The 18,856-nt window shown below is 38.1% G+C and overlaps 2 protein-coding genes and 1 long non-coding RNA gene across 8 annotated transcripts in view; 1 reads left to right on the top strand and 2 right to left on the bottom strand.

Moving 5' to 3' along the window:
- Window positions 1-2,987, bottom strand: part of atp8a1 (ATPase phospholipid transporting 8A1) — a 93,630-nt gene extending 90,643 nt beyond the window's left edge. For 3 of the 4 annotated variants that reach the window (XR_013295482.1, XM_077577319.1, XM_077577320.1), the window contains exon 1: window positions 2,643-2,987. Coding sequence is in view for 3 of the 4 variants with exons in the window: in XM_077577319.1 (XP_077433445.1) it covers window positions 2,643-2,691 (49 nt within the window). In the remaining variant the exon portion in view is untranslated. The remainder of the gene's footprint in view (window positions 1-2,642) is intronic. The other variant, XM_077577318.1, reaches the window with a different exon arrangement.
- A 5,455-nt stretch (window positions 2,988-8,442) lies between these two features.
- Window positions 8,443-16,355, bottom strand: LOC144059667 (uncharacterized). 2 transcript variants are annotated; one of them, XR_013295713.1, is made up of 3 exons: window positions 16,137-16,355; window positions 12,596-12,877; window positions 8,443-9,389 (listed from the first exon to the last, which is right to left on the bottom strand). It is a non-coding gene; the product is annotated as an uncharacterized LOC144059667 (long non-coding RNA). The 2 variants fall into 2 exon arrangements; XR_013295712.1 differs by lacking the exon at window positions 16,137-16,355 and adding an exon at window positions 15,062-15,181.
- grxcr1a (glutaredoxin and cysteine rich domain containing 1 a) lies at window positions 8,961-16,622 on the top strand. Of its 2 annotated transcripts, none has more exons than XM_077578916.1 (4): window positions 8,961-9,412; window positions 12,613-12,852; window positions 14,060-14,125; window positions 16,170-16,622. In XM_077578916.1, exons 1-4 carry the CDS (start codon window positions 9,083-9,085, stop codon window positions 16,347-16,349), a joined length of 816 nt encoding a protein of 271 aa, XP_077435042.1. In that variant the 5' UTR covers window positions 8,961-9,082; the 3' UTR covers window positions 16,350-16,622. The 2 variants fall into 2 exon arrangements, with proteins under 2 accessions (XP_077435042.1, XP_077435040.1); XM_077578914.1 differs by having other exon boundaries at window positions 8,967-9,460; window positions 16,170-16,618.
- Window positions 16,623-18,856: the final 2,234 nt, after the last annotated feature.

Raw genomic sequence — 18,856 nt, forward strand, 5'->3', positions numbered from 1 at the left:
GTGGTGAGTTCAACTGCAGTAACGTTAGCATGCATAGAAAAATTATCTCTTTTTTCCTTTGACATTTTTCAATTTATTTGAGTTCTTCGATTGTTTCAGCCCTACAAACAAGTGCCTATGGATGCTGAAGCTGAAGTCTTACTGCTTCCTTTGTATGCATTTCAAAGGGTGTCAATTCTGTGCAGATTTTTGCTATCTGTGGGCCAGCCCGGTCCATATCACTGTAAAAAGTGAGTGTCGACCGTATTGCCTTTTAACCATATTTTTCCGGCGTACATAATAAGTATGTAAACCAGAAAATATGTACAACATCGTCGGTGGACAACCTGTGGCTAGTGGACACTAGGGCTAGGTAATAAATCAAATTAATTTGATTTATCATCATCATTTTAAAGATCAAATCGTTGAAAATTTGCTAAATCGTGAAATTGAGTTGTGTCTTCTGGAATATTAAAAGCTACTGTTCTTTTGTTCTCTTGCATCCAAATGTTATTGTAAGTTGTAATTGTGGCAGAATGTTGGATTGGTGGTTTACAAGACATATTTACAATAGCTACCAACTACTTAATTGTGGCATTTAAGCACAAACTGTGAATGTTAAGTTTGTTAAAACTGATTTAATAAGAATCGATATTCATTATTGTAGTCTGAACATTTTGCACAGGAATTATTTTTTGAAGAAATGAAACCTTTAAATAAATGTTTATTAGATTAAAATTGATTAAAATCATTCTGAATGACTTTTTTTTTTTTCATATTGCCCACGCCCAGCCCTAGTGGACACTAATATGCATTGGATCCAGTTGGCTTTGCAATTCCAACATCAAACTAATTTAGAGTGGTCCTTGACAGACTAGAATATAAAATAGATATAGAATAGGAAATACATTTCCCACCCCTACACAAAACAACACATGGTGGAAATGACCAAAACTGACTACTGGCTACAATACTTGCCTGAGTCTGAAGTTATCACAAACGCCGTTCCACAAACAGAGAGAGAAAAACACACATTATAATTAACATAGACCAAATAACATGCAACCAGTGATCCTAGGAGATAACTTATTGCTCCTGCCAGAGAGGTCATAGATCAAGAGATGAAGCACCGGCACAATATGTGCACAAACTACAGTAGCCATCCAGTTCACACGCATATAAATGTCTGCATCTAGTTCATGGATCCTCTTTTTGAGCATCTGCATCATTTTCACCCTGCAGTGAAAAGTTACTGGTGCAGTGAAATGTCCCAGAGAGAAGTACAATGGCTGTGTTGTATACTGTATGTCTCTGTGTAGTGTGTGTAGCGTGTATGTGTGAACGTGTGTGTGAGTGTGAGCAGACACTTGTTAGTGTGCTGTCGGGCTTGAGGTAGTGATGTTGCACGGGCGGTGTAGGCAGCAAAGAAAGTGCTGGGCATCCCCCGTCTGCATGGACAAGAACCAGGTCAGCTGCATGCTGCATTTGTTTCACTCCAAGAGGCATCAACACACACACAAGGAGACACTATTATGAGGGGCCGTCAAGGACATAGTTTAGTCATAATTTCAGTAGTGTGTATGAGAGTGTTTCAGTAGTGGACTGTATGTGAGAACGTTTCTGTACTGTGTAAGACTATTTAAGTAACATGTAAGCATTTTAGTAGAGTGTGTGAAAATCTTCCTGTAGTGTGTTTGAGTGAAAACAAAATATTAAGTTATGTGTGAGAGTGTTTTAGTAATATGTGAGACTGTTTCAGGAGTGACACTGCATGTGAGAGCGTTTCTGTACTGTGTAAGATTATTTAAGTAGCATGTACAGTAAGCATTAGTGTGTAGTAGTGTGTGAGTAATGTGTGAGAGCGTTTCAGAATGTGAGTGAGAGTATTTTCAGTAATAGTGCAAAATAAATTTAGTCATGTATGAGAGTGTTTGAGTAGTCTGTAAATTCAGTAATGTGAGAGCATTACGACAGTTAGTGGCAACATTCCTTTACTGGGAGAGTGAAGGTGTGTGGAAGCATCTAAGTAGTGTTTGAAAACATTTTCAGTGTATGCGAACATTTTAATAGTGTGTGTGAAAGTGTTTTAGCTATTTGTGAACGCATTTCAAAATGTGTATGTTAGTGAAATTTTTTTAGTAGCGTGTGAGTATTTTAGTAGTGTCTATGAAAACATTTCAGGTTTGATCATAGAGCATTTCAGTAGTGTGTGAGCAAAAACATTTTCAGCAAATCATGAGAGTATTTTAGAAATGTGTGAGACCCTTGTCAGACTTATCCGAATTATCTTAGAGCATTTCAGTAGTGTGTTAGAGAAAAAAGAAATGTGCAAGAACATTTTAGGAGTGTGTATGAGCAGAGACAATAAGTGTGAGAGCATTTTCAGTAGTTTGTGTGAGAGGAAACCCTAATTTATGCGTCTGACGGTCTGTGGATATTCTCGTGTACTATGTGCAATGGAAAACGTGATAATGTCGGAATACAATTTTTAACAGAAAATAGCAAGGAATGCTTTCTTGGGAGACTTGTGGCGAAAGCTCATTCTCTTCTTGTATTATTACTTTCGTCCTCACCTAGAATTAACCACAAAATGCTGACAAGCCTTTTCTATTTGTTTATCGAAACACATAATGTTTAGCTGTGTTTTAAAGCGTTCCACATACCGTCCGCCCGCGTTCGAAGATCCGACATGGTTCTCTGGACGGGCGGCATCTCCTCACGCAGAGCCGGGCGACGGCACCTGTCAAGCGGCCGCGGCTGCTCAGTCGAGCCGCTTCTGACAGCTTTTCCCACAACGTCAGTATAGTTTTGAAAAGAAAAAAGGGGTAAAATACGGCCTCGAATCCCCTCCCACCCAGCGCGGTGGTTGCTAGCGTGGGCGTGGAGGTCGGGAGCCTTCGTTTCCTGTGTTCGTGGTTCCCCGCGGCATCCCGGTAGTCACTACGGCCGGCTGGACCTCGACAAACAGCCGCGGTACAAGCTCGAGTGCATCTGCCGTAAAGTGAGGCGGAGGGGGGCGGCGGTGTCTTTCCCGTCGGAGCGTACCACTCTCAGCCGCAATGGGGGTAAAAAAAGATGTCAGGGTACAAAGAATATCAAAAAGTTGCTTTTTTAGTCGCCAATAGAGTCGCAGTTTCAAATTGTTGAAAATATTTGAGTCGAACTGTCCTAATCATTAGCCGTAAATATTCAGGAATTGTTTGTTTAAAGTGCTGGTTGATCTAGAGCGACCCCCTCAGGCGGTTACTTTTGTGTACAGGTTGAAATGAACTATTACAGAGGTTGACTGTGATTTTAGAACCACTGTACATCTTTAATACAATATTCATATTTCCTGCGTTTCTTTCAGATAAAAACAACTACATTTTGATGTAATGTGTACCATTTGTATGTGGGTTTTACGCAACTCTCAAACTGTCTCCATTTAAATAAATGGAAATGGCAATAATACATTGACGCTCCTGCCCAAAAAAAAAAAAAAAACAACCAAGAAAAAATGTAATGTGCTTTTTGAATACGTAAGATAACAATATATAATGTTTACTTTATAATAAGCAGTTAAGAAAATGGATGGAAAGAAAACATTGTAAACAGTTTGTGCATCATGATTGGGTAGTGCAAGTTGGCCACTGGGGGCAGTATAATGCTGTAATGATGACACAAATAAAGAAGACGTTCACAACTACTGCGATAATGTTAGGACATTTTCACAGGTTATAAAGAAAATATGCCTCTGTGAGTGTTGTTATGTCTGTCTTCATGTTTGTGTTCAAATATATGTTGCTTAAAAGGTTGGAAAACTACAACTATAGATGCTGTTTGTTATCTCATGACTTTTTCTCCCGTCCTCATCACGTCTTTTCTGCATCAAACGTGCATTTCTAAGTTACTATCACTACCTAAAAAACGGCACAGGGATTTCTAATTATTTTTAAGAACTATTTATCTTATGTCGTCACCACATCCGATTACTATTTCCTCGTTTGTCTTCATTGCATGAAAAAAACATCTTTCTCTCATTCCCATATCATTTTGTGTCCTCAGAGTCATTTCTGTCATGTCTTTATCAAATCACAAAGATTTTTTTTTTTCCCCTCCTGACCTCATCGCTATCATGTTGTTTTCATTACACCATCCCATCAGATAACGTTCTCATGTCTTCTCATTTTATGGAATCACAAAAAATGTTTCGCATACCCAAATCATCAAGCCCTTTTTCTCTATCCCATCACCTGAATTGTCCTTATCACATCACATAACCCTCAAGTTTATCATCACGGACATACATGCAGTCTAAAATACAATCAAGCTACCTCACCATTGAGATCCTTTGTAAAAAAAAAAAAAAGTGTTTATGCTGTATGTACATTACAGTTTGCAGTTTGCATGCAAATCACGGCGAGTGAAACATTTGTGCGGCAGCAGCACCACTGCAGTCGCTTGCGAGAACTGCAACGTAACACACTGCACACGCACACACAAGTGGTCGTCCCAAGTACACACTGTAAACGCACGCAGGCCTAATCGTGCAAAATGCACTCCATGTGTAGTGTCGTCGTTAAACACTGTCTGTTTATGTCCAGGTTGTACACGAATTTGCATATGGAGGAAATTAAGTGACTATTTATACTCACACCGCCTTGCTAAATAATGCATGCGCAGCGTATTGGGTGAACATGTCGATGAAGAAGCATTTTTAAACACCGCAAGCTGAGAGAACATGCTCAAATAACAAGCCAACGATTCTCCACATCCAAAGATAAGGAGAAGATCTTCACAATATCTCCTCCTCCTCATTTTCCAAAGATTGCCTGTGTTTTCCCCCCACGCCGCCTAATTCAACATCAGCTCGCCACCACAGGGATTTGGCTCTGTGGTTCCTGTGGTTGCTAGGCAACAGTGACAAGAAGCCTGCCTCCTCAGTGATGTGTGCTGTGTGTGAGTGTGTGAATGCGATGGCTTTTATCTTTTATAGCACACGTGATGACACGGATGACTAAATTAAACAGGCGTGGGCGTTTCTACTCCTGTTATACAGTAGATAGACAAAAGTCTACACACTTTTTTTTTTGCAAATAAATAAAAAGCAGAGCAGGGGAAATCATTTAAAAACTTTTCACATCATTAGTGTGACCTATAACCTGCAATTGAAATATTGAATGGGAGTCAGTACACAGCTGCCACCAATTAACTGCCTTTGATGAACCCCAAATAAAGGTCAGATGTTCTAGTCGGCTTCTTGACATTTTTGTATTCACATCTTATAGCACAAGTCGTGGTCTGCAGAGAGGACCTTACATAACTGGCAAAATCCACCCCCGTACGTAACAGCTTTTTTTCCCCTCAATTTTTGGGTTGCACCAAGAACCAGCTTCCCAGTGCTTCTTGCCCTAATAGCGTTTATTTATTTATGTATTTATTTTAATTTAATTAAAAAAAAATTTGGGTTGGTTTCAGCAAGTGCATTTCTTTCTTTTTATTTTTTGGGTGTCACACTTGGAATCCTCCCATACACATATCAGGTCTCTTGGTGCATCCCTGAAATAGAAAAAAAATTTTTTTTGGGGGGGGGAGAATATCCTCTTTTTCAATTACATAAACCATACAGTTTAGATGAAAATTTAAATTTTTCCACTAGTTTGAAAAAAAATCTTCGAGGTCCAGGAGCGCCAGGAATCATTCCACGTACACATTAGGATTTACTATACAAAATAAAATAAAATAAAAAAATAAAAAATTAAAAAAATAAAAATAAAAATAAAAATAAAAATAAAAATAAAACAAAATAAACACATTTCAGAGAAGTTAATTTTTATCAATTAAGTAAGCCATGTGGCATCCTTAATAGCTATTTTTCCATGTTGCAATTTTATTTATTTATGGAGGTCAGAGAGGACTGGAAAACCTCTCTCTCACACACACACACACACACACACACACACACACACACACACACGCACACGCACACACTATGACATTTAAATCAATGAGTTTTTCGCCCAAAAATTTCCAAATTGTTAACGATGACACTTTTAGGGCAGAAAGAACTATAGCCAGCCAGCCATACATACAGTATCATGATACCCCCCCCCCAAAAAAAACAACTTTTGTTGGGGGTCAGTTTTCTGCAATAACACTTTGATCATATGTGAAAGTTTGAACTGAACTTTCCAGGTTGTGTTTACTTTATGGGAAAGTACAGTCAGTCTTCCCTTTTTGATGCTTTTGAGAATATAGTGTAGTTTGAAATTATGCAAAAGGCAATGTAAACTGCATCTTTCTGGCCCAGGGCCTAAAGCTCTGCTGGAAATGATGAATGAGGGCTTGTGACACAAAGCTGTTTTGAGTTGCACTCTGCCCTCTTGTGGCTCACAAATCAGCTGCTTAGAATGACCAACTGACCTCAAAAAAAGGCTTCTGGCAACAGAGTTGACTAATGACGGAGTTAAAATCAAATGAAAATGGGTGGTAAAGAATTTCTCAAATCAACATCGCTTGCCTCAAAATTAAGATGTATGTGCTTCACCTCAGCCAGTCCGCAAATAATCATTTAATGATGGGAACAAATATAACGAATATATTAATCATGCTTAATAACATTTATAAAGTATTTTTGATAGACCATAACAATTTGGAGCGAGGGGGTTTAACGTTAACCTTGCCAGCAAGATGAATTCTCGCCGTATTTGTGAGTTCACAAACTCTGGAGAATACATTTTGTACCGCTCCCGCTGATACGTTTGCAGACGATCGATCGAAATATGAGCATTATTGTGTGTTTGTGCATGTGTGGGGTTTTTTTTACCCCAGGGGTCAAACTGCAGAACTCACACGAAGTGACGCTGTCGCCACTCTTGAGTTGAGGTGTCACGTCACAGCTGGGAGCTGCATTAACTCACACCACATGCAGAACACAAACACTCTATAAATAAGCAGTAGGATGGTACCTTGTGATACAAGTTTAATTTGTTTGTTGTAGAAATCAATTAATTGGGCGAATTACTATCATCTTTATATATTTCTAAAATTATCCCACTGGCTGTGTTCACGCCCACAACGGCATTTTTCAAACGTGTCACAGAGTAAGCTTAAATGGGTTTCAAGTTTTATGTCTCATTGTACCGCTTCAATTTTGAAGGTAAGTTTGCTAACGTTGCTGGCTAGCTTACGCTAATACTGCTAATACTCATGTAGCTACCTATAGCGGAGTAATGTTGTCCGTTGAAATAAGTTGGCTTTGTGTTTTATTCTTGCTAGAAGAGGAAATGTTGTACAGTAAACAAAGTACAAAGTACAAAGTCGTCCGACTGAGCATGTCAGTGACTGGAAAAAGACAGACCTGGCGAGATAACCTTGGGCACGAAGCCGTCCTCATGCAGCTTAGACAAAGGCTTTATTATCCGATCACATGTAGCGGCCTGCTGTGCTATATTTCCATTACGGTCGCAATCCTGTTCTATGTTCGTCATCACATTTTTCCACACGTCTGTTGTGACACTGTTTTTGCTTTTTTTGGGTTGTATTTTTTCTTGTTGAGCGATTGGTAAAATTTAGGGATGGCCAATTATGTTCTTTAATCAGGCCCTCCAAACATTTACATTATCAGGAGTCCTGTAATATATATTTAGTTTATTGTTATAGAAAAATATTAGTCTAATAAGCAATTTTACTCGTGCATCTAATGTATTTTATTAAATAATAATATCAGTGCACGTTTAATTTGTTCCATGACCATGCTTGTAACACAAAACAGTGTATCTCAAATCATTGTTCCCAACTGAAATATTACAAAAACATTTAGTTTGCCAAACTGCTGCTCGTTTTGAAGTGAAGTGAGTTGAGTTCACTGCCAGCTAACTCAAGTAACTAACTAAAGAAAAGTACAAAAAATAATAATAACAACTTAAAGAGATACTTGACATATATATAGCCATTTTCAGTGATAGAAAGTTAATATTTTATCTAGAAATATTTTTTATTATTATTATTTTGTTGTGACGTTCAAACTGAGCCATGATTGGTCGTTACCTGAGCCCTGAGCACATGTGATGTCATTTTCAGTCGACAGCAAGTGGCAAAATGTGTTTTTAAAGAGGAAGTCAACCCCCGACATTTTTTTATTTATTTTTTTTACAATAATATGTTCTTTGAAACCCCACTAATCTAAATATAGTATTCTGGTTGATATTAGTGTTAGTGGAAAATGAGCTAAGCAGCAAAATCCAGCCGTTTTTATCCATCTCAGGGGGCGGCCATTTTGCAACTTGCTGTCGACTGAAGATGACATCATTGTTGCTTAGGTCTCAGGTAAATACCAATCACAGCTCAGCTTAAGAAAATAGGTGAGCTGTGATTGGTTGTTGCCTGAGCCCTGAGCAACGTTGATGTCATCTTCAGTCAACTGCAAGTGGCAAAATGGCCGCCGCCTCAGAAGGATAAAAATGGCTGGACTTTGCCTTATAACTCATATTCCACAAAAGTAATATTAATCAGAATGTCATGTTTAGACTAGTGAGATCACATATATAGTCCACAAATGTTTAAGGTTGACTTCCACTTTAAAGGTATTAATTGTACATGCAAAATAATGAAGTTATCAAATTAATTATAGACAAAATAATAACTTCTTACTGCTGAAAATGGCTAAATTAGTTTTTTATCCCTTTAATCTACAAATGACCTGGCCCATCTGCCTGTATTCAAGATACAAGTTTGGCAATTTGTTCTCCTAAGATAACGATATTTGCCTGGACACCTGGTGAGGTCAAAGTCAAGGATGTACACTGCTTTGATTAAAGTGCACCATGACGGCCCATTAAAAGTTGTGTGTCAAAGCTTGAGAGAAAACTGTGTAAAGCCAGATGTATAATGCACGCACCACGATCACCTTACCTCGCCGGCCGGGTTGCCGTGGCAACAACGCATGCATAATTGAATGGCAGCTGAGTGTGACTGGAAGGCAGCTTACGCCGGCGGCCCTTTTTTAGATCGGATTAAAAGGCGCTGGCAAATCCATGGCAAACTCAACTCGGAGCGAGAAGGAAGGGGCCGCCCTGCCAAATTGTGCACCGTGATGTAAAGCCGAGCATAGGGGCGCTCAAAAATGGACGGGACGGCGGTGGACGGTCAGGCCAAGCCCCAGAAGCGGGTGAGGTTCCGGGTGGCCTCGGGGAGCAGCGGCCGTGTGCTCAAGGAGATGTTCAAAGACGAGGGGCCCTGCGACTCGCTCGACTCGGACTGCACCAGCAGCTCAGTGGCCAGTGGGGACGGACCCCCCTACGGAGGGTACCTGGGGTCCGAGCTGGACGATAGCGAGAGCGAACCGGACGAGCTGCTGGTGTATGCCGCCGGAGCCGCCAAGGACCGGACGTTCACCTCCAAAAGGGTCAATATCCTCAGCAAGAACGGCACTGTGAGGGGGGTCAAGCACAAAGTGAGCGCGGGTCAGACACTTTTTGAAAATCTCCCCCATTGCAACAGTGTAAGTCCCGCTTATTACAACCCTGCATGAAGAAGTTTGGAACTATATGGATATATATAATGTCATAGCAGTAGTGTACAAAAAAATATTCCAATAAGTTCATGAAAAGTGTTTGGACATGTTTCCCTTAAACTGAAAGTTTTGACATTAAGTAAAGTTGCCATTGCATAATTCTTTTTATAGAAATTTGAACACTTTTCATAGTCTTGAATCAGATTTTTTAAATTAATCGATATTTGAATTTCTATTTAACTTTAAAAAAAGACAGATAAAATGATGATTACCCCCCAAAAATATGAGTCAGTACATTTTGATGCCATTTTGAAGACTTTTCATAGACATTACTCTTATTTTATTTATGTATATATGTATGTATTTTTTTTTTTTTTGGGGGGGAGCTTTTCATCCCCCGCAAAAATAAAAATAAAATAAAATTACATCTATAGTTTTTTTTTAATGTATAAATAAATACATATTAGTTACAACAATATTGAAAGGTAAACAGAAAAATGTGGTTTCAAATCCAAAAGTTTAGTACAGTTTTGGTATAATGGCACACTTTTAACACAGATTTGCTCTTTTTATAAACCGAGATTGTAGATTAATAGATTTATTTCTACCTAAATTAAATGAAATGTAAAAAAATATATATAAAAATTAAAAATAAATACTTCATTTTACAAATAAAAATAAGTATTTTAATTTATTATAAATTTAAAATAATGTAATACAATTAAAAACAGTACATACATTAAAAAAATGTACATTAATAGGAAAATTAAAAAATACATTAATGATAGCATTGTTTAATAGCCCATAATTAAACAAAATTAATTCATAAAAGCTTGTTTAATTAAGATCTTTTTTGGGGGGTATTCTATTGACTTTTTCTAAAGTAAACAACACATCCAAAACAAAAATATGCTACGTAAAATAGTCTTCTACTAGTGTCATGACGTGTAAATCATGCTTGATATAACTACTTTATTTTATACTATAACCACACTTATAGTCAAACGTACCCATAACCAGTGATATAATCTCAACCAGTTATAAATCAGGAAAAGCCTACTAGAACATCTAAACTTTATTTAGCAATAATCAGAGGTGCTTGAGGAATTTAAACGGGGGGGGGGGGGGGGGTAGACTTGTTATATCCTTTCAGATGTGTCAACCGTTTTGCCCATTCGCTGAATTTCAAACCAAAGATCATTTTGAACACTACGTGATACATATTTATATTTGATCCCTGAAAAGTATGACGGGTCTTTTACGGAACAAAGATAATCTAACAGTTAGTCCGCATAATTCTCCTCAGCAATGAAAGTGCATCTTGCTCACGGGAACAAGTTGCTCTTTGTGCGCCGCACCGCTACAGTAGAACACAAAGTGCTTGAGAATTCATTACCCTGATTAGTAGTTTTTCTTGACACACTTAACGGAATGTATCATTAATCTTTAATTCTGCGCTGACCTTATACCTCTGTTGTGGCCTTTTGTGCTTGCCAGACAAGCAACTTCACTGCATGAGAAACTTTCTAACAACACACCCGAGCTGTTTAGTGGAATTTATTGTAACTTGAATGGTGATAAGTAAAGAGTTGACCTCCATCAATGGCTGAAAATGCTCATTCGGATCAGCAACCTCTAATAAAACTAGTGCCTTAACACAATGCATGTTGTACTGCATTGTATGTATTAAAAAAAATACTAAATGCTTTTATATTGTATTCAGTGATCCCTCGCTGTAACGCAGTTCACTTTAGATTTTTTTAAGTGCAATTTTTAACGGTTTTTTTTTTACAATAATGTACCTATTTTATAAATTGTATGAAGGTTTGAACAGTGAGAATGTTTAAACAAGAGAGAAAAGTGTATAAACTGTGGTTTTAGAGCCTAAAAACATTTACAATAAATGTCAAACATAAAGCTAACTACTTTGCGGATTTCATTTATTGCGAGTATTTTTTGGAACCTAACCTTTGAATGTCTCACGATTCGATTCGATTCCGATTTTTGGGTCTGCGATTCGATTCAGAATCGATTTTCGATTAGAACAATTTTTTCTTCAAAATGATTTGATTGACAATGATTTTTGCTTCAATCTATAGATGTGCAAGGAATTGTAATGATCTACCCTAGTCTGATTCGCTAATGCTAATTAGCAGGCTACTCGCGACACTTTTATCACTCAAAAGAACGTCTCCACACTGCAAAAAAACAACTTCTACTGGAATAACTTGATCGTGACTTTTTCCTTCTACTCTCCAATGTGGCTACAACTTAACAGTGTATTAGACCGCGTGGAACCACACTGACCCTTAGTGGCCAAATCAGGTACAACATGAACAGCGCTCCCAATAAAGGCACACACAGACAAAGGCAAGACAGTATAAATAAAATAATTTAAATAAAATAGATTTTGGGACATTCAAAATTGATTCTGAAGCGTACTAAATGAGAATCGCGATTCTTATGAGAATAATTTTTTTGCACACCCTTACTGTATATACAATCTTGATATATGCATTTTTATGGCAATTATGAACATTAATTATGTGCACATTTTCACAATTTGTGGTGTTTTTGAGGTGGTATTTGGTACTTGAAAAAAAATTATTACGATTTTTTTTTTCAAAAGTCAAAAATCAAGTGGTTGTTTTTTGTTTTGTTTAAAAAAAAAAAGGAGAAGTCAAGCCCCTTTTTATTCTAAATATGAGTTAAGCAGCAAAATCCAGCCATTTTATCCATCTCAGGGGGCGGCCATTTCGCCACTTGCTGTCGACTTAAGATGACATCACAGTAGCTCCGCTCTTAGGTAACAACCAATCACAGCGCAGCTTCAGAAAACAGGTGAGCTGTGATTGGTCGTTGACTGAGCAACTGTGATGTCATCTTCAGTCGACAGCAAGTGGCACAATGGCCGCCCCCTAAGGTGGATAAAAATGGCTGGATTTTGCTTCAGAACTCATGTTCCACAAATATTCATCACAATGTCATTTTTAGAAAAAGATTTCTCTGTTATTGTACATCAATAAATTATGAGTCGTATCAATCTGTCTGAGTGAAACCGTAAATGCCAACAGTCCTGCGATGAAAATTAATTTGGGTGAGATGCAAAACACAAACGACTACCTTAATCTTGTTCTCAGGTGGAGTTATTGCTGGAGTTTGGTCGGATGGTGATCTACACCACCAGCTTCCGTGTGGTGAGAACCACTTTCGAGCGCTGCGAGCTGGTACGCAAGATCTTCCAAAATCACAGGCTCAAGTTTGTGGAGAGGAACATCGCTCTGGACAGCGACTACGGCAAGGAGCTGGAGGAGCGCTGCAAGCGGGTGGGAGAGTCTCCGTCGCTTCCTGTCGTCTTCGTGGATGGACACTACCTCGGGGTCGGTCTTTTAGCATGCTGGGCACCTTCGTAAAAGTGGAAAATTATTAGCATCTTGAAAATGTGGAGAAAAAACATGTAGGCTACAATTATTGCAATTTTGCAATCATAGAGGTCAATGTAATATTTTTAATGTACTGTAATTTCAAATTAAAGTTATACATATTAACTCATTCGCTGCCATTGACGGCTGTAGACGTCAAAAATTCATTTGAACTATTTCTATTAGTTTAATTTTTTTTTCACTTTTGTTAACAAGAGTATGAAAACCTAGAAAAAAAAATATTGTACATTTTGAACAGATATAAAATTTGTGATTAATCATGACTTTGACTATTGAAGTCATGCAATTAATTACAATTTAAAAAAAAATTATTGCCTGACGCGATAAAAAAAGAAAGAAACGATTATTAAAAATTAGGGGCGTCAGGCGATTAAAGTTTTTAATTGTAATTAATTGCATGACTTCACTAGTTAACTTTTTCCCCCTAGGTTTTCTTACACTTGTTAACAAAAGTGGAAAAAAAAGTTAAACTAATAGAAATAGTTAAATGAATTTTTGACGTCTATAGCCGTCAAAGGCAGTGAATGAGTTAAGATTAGGTTTTTGTCTAATTAATTTCTTTTAAAAATTTTTTTTAAAAAAGTCTAATTGCTAATAACAATAAAAAGGCATGCATAGCATATTTATTTAAAGTGACTCACAAGGGAGCAAAACTTCCTCTCAAGTTTCTACAATTTTAAACACATTTTCTGCTTTATGCACTGTTTATGATTTAAAATTGATTTTTTTTTTAATAGGTTTTAGGTGAACTAATGAATACACACACACTCGCACGCACGCACATACACATCTTCACCCACATACAAAAAAAACTAAATAATAATAATTTTAAAAAAAAAAATTAAAAAGGAGAGCAATGATGATGACATGTCAAATCGGTAAAATTACCGAATGAACAATACTGAGCTCTCCAGAAAAAAAATGAAAAAAATGTTTGTTTTTTTAAAGCACTGCTGAATATGGTCCTTGGCATTAGAAACAAAAATCTGATTTTAAAACACTGCAATTCAAAATGACACTGCATGCGCTTTCATCGTGCTGCTGGTTGGCTGGCCTCCCACAATACGTCACTATTTCAATAGTATTATAATAATAATAATAATAGTCACTATTTCTGATGTATGAATTTATACTTTTTTTTTAGGGTGCTGAGAAGATACTGAGCATGAATGAATCAGGAGAACTGCAAGATCTTTTGACAAAAATTGAGGTTAGTTATCAAATTTGTTAGTAGTATACACACAAACGCATGCACACATACACACGCCGCGTGCGTCATCAATAAAACACGAGCAGTGCAAAAGATGAAGTCAATAAGTGACCGTCAATAATGGAGAGGCTGTTATTGATTTGGCTCCCAACACTAATTCCCCGACTGCATCGCAGGACATGTACAGTCTATTGTGGTACACACTAATATTATCTAACTGATTTGATATGTTTTATTTTATATTCTAAGATTCAGGTTATCTGTCCAACACAGAGATTCGAATGAGTTACATTTTTATGTGCAGTATATTCAATTAGATGATAGCCGGTCTTCAGTTTTAAAGACAGCAAAACGAGTTTGCAATTCCGCTATTTTGCGGATTTTTATTTGTACAGTTAAACTGTCTTGTTCTCTCATTTATTTTGGTTGTAATTCCACTCTCAGCCACTAGAGGGTGGCACACAATGTTTGATTCTGTAAATATGAAAGGAGAAGAGTGAAAGGAAGTTTTTTGTAGATTATTGTATGTTACGCTCCTTCTGCCCTGCTTTTTACACCTACAGAAAGAGGCAGCTGTAAATTTACTTTATAGTGTGCAACTTTAAGTTAAGTTTGTTAGTTTGTATGCTGTCCTCGCTCCGAAGCTTCTAGATTTCACCAGCTAGACAGCGAATTAACGACGTTCCAAATAACCAGACTTTGTTTTCCTTTTGGGCTGTTTAATTGAACAATGGCCTCTGACCATTACCCTCTTTAGGTCGTCGTAAAACTACAAAAAAAAAACAATAACAAACAATGTGTATTAGCTAACTGTACGCGACACACTCTCATGCTAATAGCTAGTTACATTGCGCAACAGTCTCTTATCTCTAATACTGTCCTAAATTAACTAAAATGAATACACAGTGTTATTTTCTTAACATCACATGTACTTACGGACAATTCTTGTCTAAAGCAACAACGAAACAGGATCCAACAGTTCGCGTAGCACATAAACGAGTCTGCGTTGCGTGCTGCCACATTGGAATTCTCTCTTCTACCAAAACAATGAACAAAGCAACCCCTGGAGGGCGCTCTAAGGTTGCACAAATTCAAACGGGGACCTTCTGAAGGGCAGAATAGTTTGGAAAAAAATGGGATTTGTTTACTATAAATACATACAGGGATCGGTACTCTTTTAACACATGTGCAATATTCTTGTCTTATTCATTGCTCTTGAGTCTCTCAATGCATTATACATTTTTAGATATGTTTGTATTATTTTGAAAGTGTGTTTCATGACTTAAAAAAAACAGTGTTGTAACTGCTATAAAAATATGCCTATAGGAGGGTATTTTTTTTAATCACAGATTTCACTAATTGCAGGGGTGGTTTAATGTAACCCACGCAAAGGAGAGGTTTTATTATCTTTTTTAATAAATTGGTTGAATAGATAAGTAACAGTTTAATTTGTTTCGAGCTTGTTATTGAAAACGGACCATTTTGTAGAACAACCTATCATTTAAAAAAAAAAGTCATGTCACTGGAGGCTATACCGTGGGAGGCAATGTGGTCTGCATCATATGGATTGGTTAGTTACTTCCTCTTCGAAAATACAGTATCATATCTTTCCTTCGGAGAGTTTGCTGGCGTGGTCGCTATGGAGCGCCTCGTTGTCAGACGTGAGTGTGTGCATGTCATGAGGAGAAGGGTTATTTGTTTTTGTTTTTTAAATTCAGACATGGCAGACACGAGCTCCTTTAGAGTGCCTTGTTGTTGCGGCATGTAAAAGCCTTGCAACAAACCAATTGGATACTCAGCCACCAGAGGCTATAAGCGGATTGTCATGACCCAAAACATGTAGTATGCAAAAGAGTATTAAAGACAAAGTTGCGGCCATTTTTCTAGGTTATATTCAGCGCATTCAACAGATATGCCCACAGCTATCAAGAGCGGAGAGAGCGGCTTGGAAAAATTGTGAATGTCGGAATCGCTTATCAGCAGATATTGTTTATCGATTGTGCCGGCATACCTAATAGGCTGCGCACATGTTTCTTGCCTCCAGCGGGTGCAGCACCCCGAGACGTGCCAGACCTGCGGGGGCTTCGCCTTCGTCCCGTGCCCGACGTGCCATGGCAGCAAGATGTCCGTGTTCCGCAACTGCTTCACGGACTCCTTCAAAGCCCTCAAGTGCACTTCCTGTAACGAGAATGGACTGCGGCCTTGCGGGAGCTGCAGCCAGTGAGCAAAAAAAAAAGCATGTGAAGTGCCTGAACACACCCCCCCCCCACCCAAAAAAAGACTCTCCTGCTCTATTGCCATTGTGAAAACATTTTTGTAATGAATCATGTACTGTACGTTTTATGCAATTGCTCAATATGTCATTTACATTAAAGAAACAAGAAATTTCTGTTACTATTTTATTGTAAAAATCACATCACATTTACAAAGCTATAGCTCACATCACAGTTTATAGCAGCCCCACACAAAACATTAAAAAAAAATCCCCATAGTGGCTGTGACTGTAATTTTGTTGGATGCAGAGTAAAGTGGTTTGAGACTTAAAAGTATTCATACACTTGTTTCTCAGCATTTACACAATAAAAAATGAACAGCATTAGTGGGATGTAGAAACGTAATTGAGTGGTGGGATGGAAATTTGGATGGCATTTTTTTCATCCACACCTGCAAGTGAATGCATCTCTCAGAACTCACTGAGTTACAAATGTGTTTTTTAGACACAAAAACGTATTTGTGTCAATGCTCATCTCTCAGCATTTACAAAACAGGAAAAATACCTATTGAAGCACAACAATGGTGTTTTTTTTTGTTTAGTTTTTTTTACACTAAACAGCCGTCGCAAGAGAGCTAATCTCTCAGCGGTCACAAAATATGAACAAATATTTTGTCTCTCACACACGCTTATTTTTCAGCATTCACACAAAAGGCACAACTGTCTCTCAGCATCTACCCAAAATATAATTTATTAACACAAAGCCATATTATTGGAAATGTCTTTCTCACAGCAAGCTGGGAACAAAATAAATAAACAATACCATTAGTGTAAAGGGCTGTTTCTCAGCATTTAACCCGCAATAACATTTGTGGATTATTTTGTCAAACATATACAGTTGTGTAACTGTTTGTCACTCATAATAAGCTCATAACTTCATATTACTTGGAATGCCTTTCCCACAGCATGCACAGACTAATACACCAGCACCATCACTGTGAATGGTTGTCTCTCAGCATTCACAGCAGTGGGGAAAATATATTTGTTCTCTCTGTATCTAAAGAAAATGTGGGGGGAATAACTCTCTCAATGTTCACACAATAAGTATTTTTGGGAGTAGTCATCTTTCAGCATGCTCGGCATAGAAAAAAGAAAAAAACTATTTTTCTAGGATGTCTCAGTATTCACAACATAGGAAACTTGTTTTCTCTCTCTAAACCTAAAAACTAACAGAAGAAAAGCACATTTTAAGCCACGAGTAGATGCTTGTCATTCAGCATTCACTCAATATTTTTAGATGGAATATTTGTCTCTCAGCATTCATTACAAATATAAAATAATAAGCTAAAAAATAAAATGGAAAACTATTTTTGAACCACAATTGTGGCTCGTTGCTTGCGTCTCAGCATTCACCCACAATTTTTAGAATGGCTGTGTCAGAATTCACGCTATGTGAAAATGTTTTTATTCGAAAATTAAAATAAATCAATTTTGAACCACACTAGCACATGTGGATGCTTGATCGCAGCGTTCACCCAGCATACTGTATATAACATGAACAGAAAAGGGAGGGGGGGAAAACACACATTTTTGGCACACTATAAGCGTGTGAATGCTGAGAGACTGTCGTTCTGTTGGCCTATTGTGCACTTGCAGCCACTCAAAAGAAAAAAAAACGTATACTAAACAACTGAGATATAGGCAAAACATTCTGGTTTCAGCATACTAACGTAAGGTTCTGTAAGGTTTCAGCATCACATTCCATAAGTGGGTCATATTCCAGTCGTCAATCTTAAAAATTGGGAGCAAAGACAACCTCGTCTTTGTTTGCGCTTCTTGGGGGGAAAACAGGGATGATGTCACCGACGGATGTCCATCTCTCTATGCTGTCATAGCCCTGTACAATGCTGCTTGAACATGAGCACACAAGGCAGCACCGTAAAGAGGCTAAAAGCGTAGAGCATGCGAGGATGAGGAGGAAGATGACGTCCGCCATTGACACGTTGTTGTTGTCCTGTTAAGAGACGAGCATCACCGCAAAAAAAAAAAAAAAAAAAGATGTTCCTTGCATGGTGAAGATGGAGGAGGAGGGTTTGGCGCGCAATGTGATGGATGATAGAAGGTGGGTTGGGGGTGCACCGAGACTGCGCCCCCATTAGATGGAGCGAGAAAAGATCCAGCGATCGACAATGATGTCAAAAATGGAGCCGACATGGCGCATTTACGCACGTTGTAATCTTTAAAAAATAATAATAATAATAAATCCAGTTGATCCCACGATGGAACGCGCGCGCACAGCCACAATTTGCAGAGACGCGCGTACACGATAACGAGAATGGTGGCGAGGTCCAGCTACCGTGGCGACCGTCATGTTTTGGGATGGTGGCTCAAATGCGAAGACGGCTTGGAAATGGTTTGAAATGACGTCAACGCCCCCCTCCTCGAGCCATGCGCGTCCTGCTCTTCGAAGTACAAGGGCGCCATCTGGTGGTATTAATGGGAAGCCGCATCCAACCTTG

Source organism: Vanacampus margaritifer, chromosome 10 (genome assembly GCF_051991255.1).
Source record: "Vanacampus margaritifer isolate UIUO_Vmar chromosome 10, RoL_Vmar_1.0, whole genome shotgun sequence".
In the NCBI taxonomy this organism is placed as follows: domain Eukaryota; kingdom Metazoa; phylum Chordata; class Actinopteri; order Syngnathiformes; family Syngnathidae; genus Vanacampus; species Vanacampus margaritifer.

What these genes read in the sequence shown, in the direction of transcription:
- grxcr1a (XM_077578914.1), top strand. Translation starts at nt 9,083, where the DNA reads ATGGACGGGACGGCGGTGGACGGTCAGGCCAAGCCCCAGAAGCGGGTG. An exon ending in TGGATGGACACTACCTCGGG is followed by an intron (nt 12,853 to 14,059) that starts GTCGGTCTTTTA and finishes CTTTTTTTTTAG; the next exon opens with GGTGCTGAGAAGATACTGAG. An exon ending in ATCTTTTGACAAAAATTGAG is followed by an intron (nt 14,126 to 16,169) that starts GTTAGTTATCAA and finishes TCTTGCCTCCAG; the next exon opens with CGGGTGCAGCACCCCGAGAC.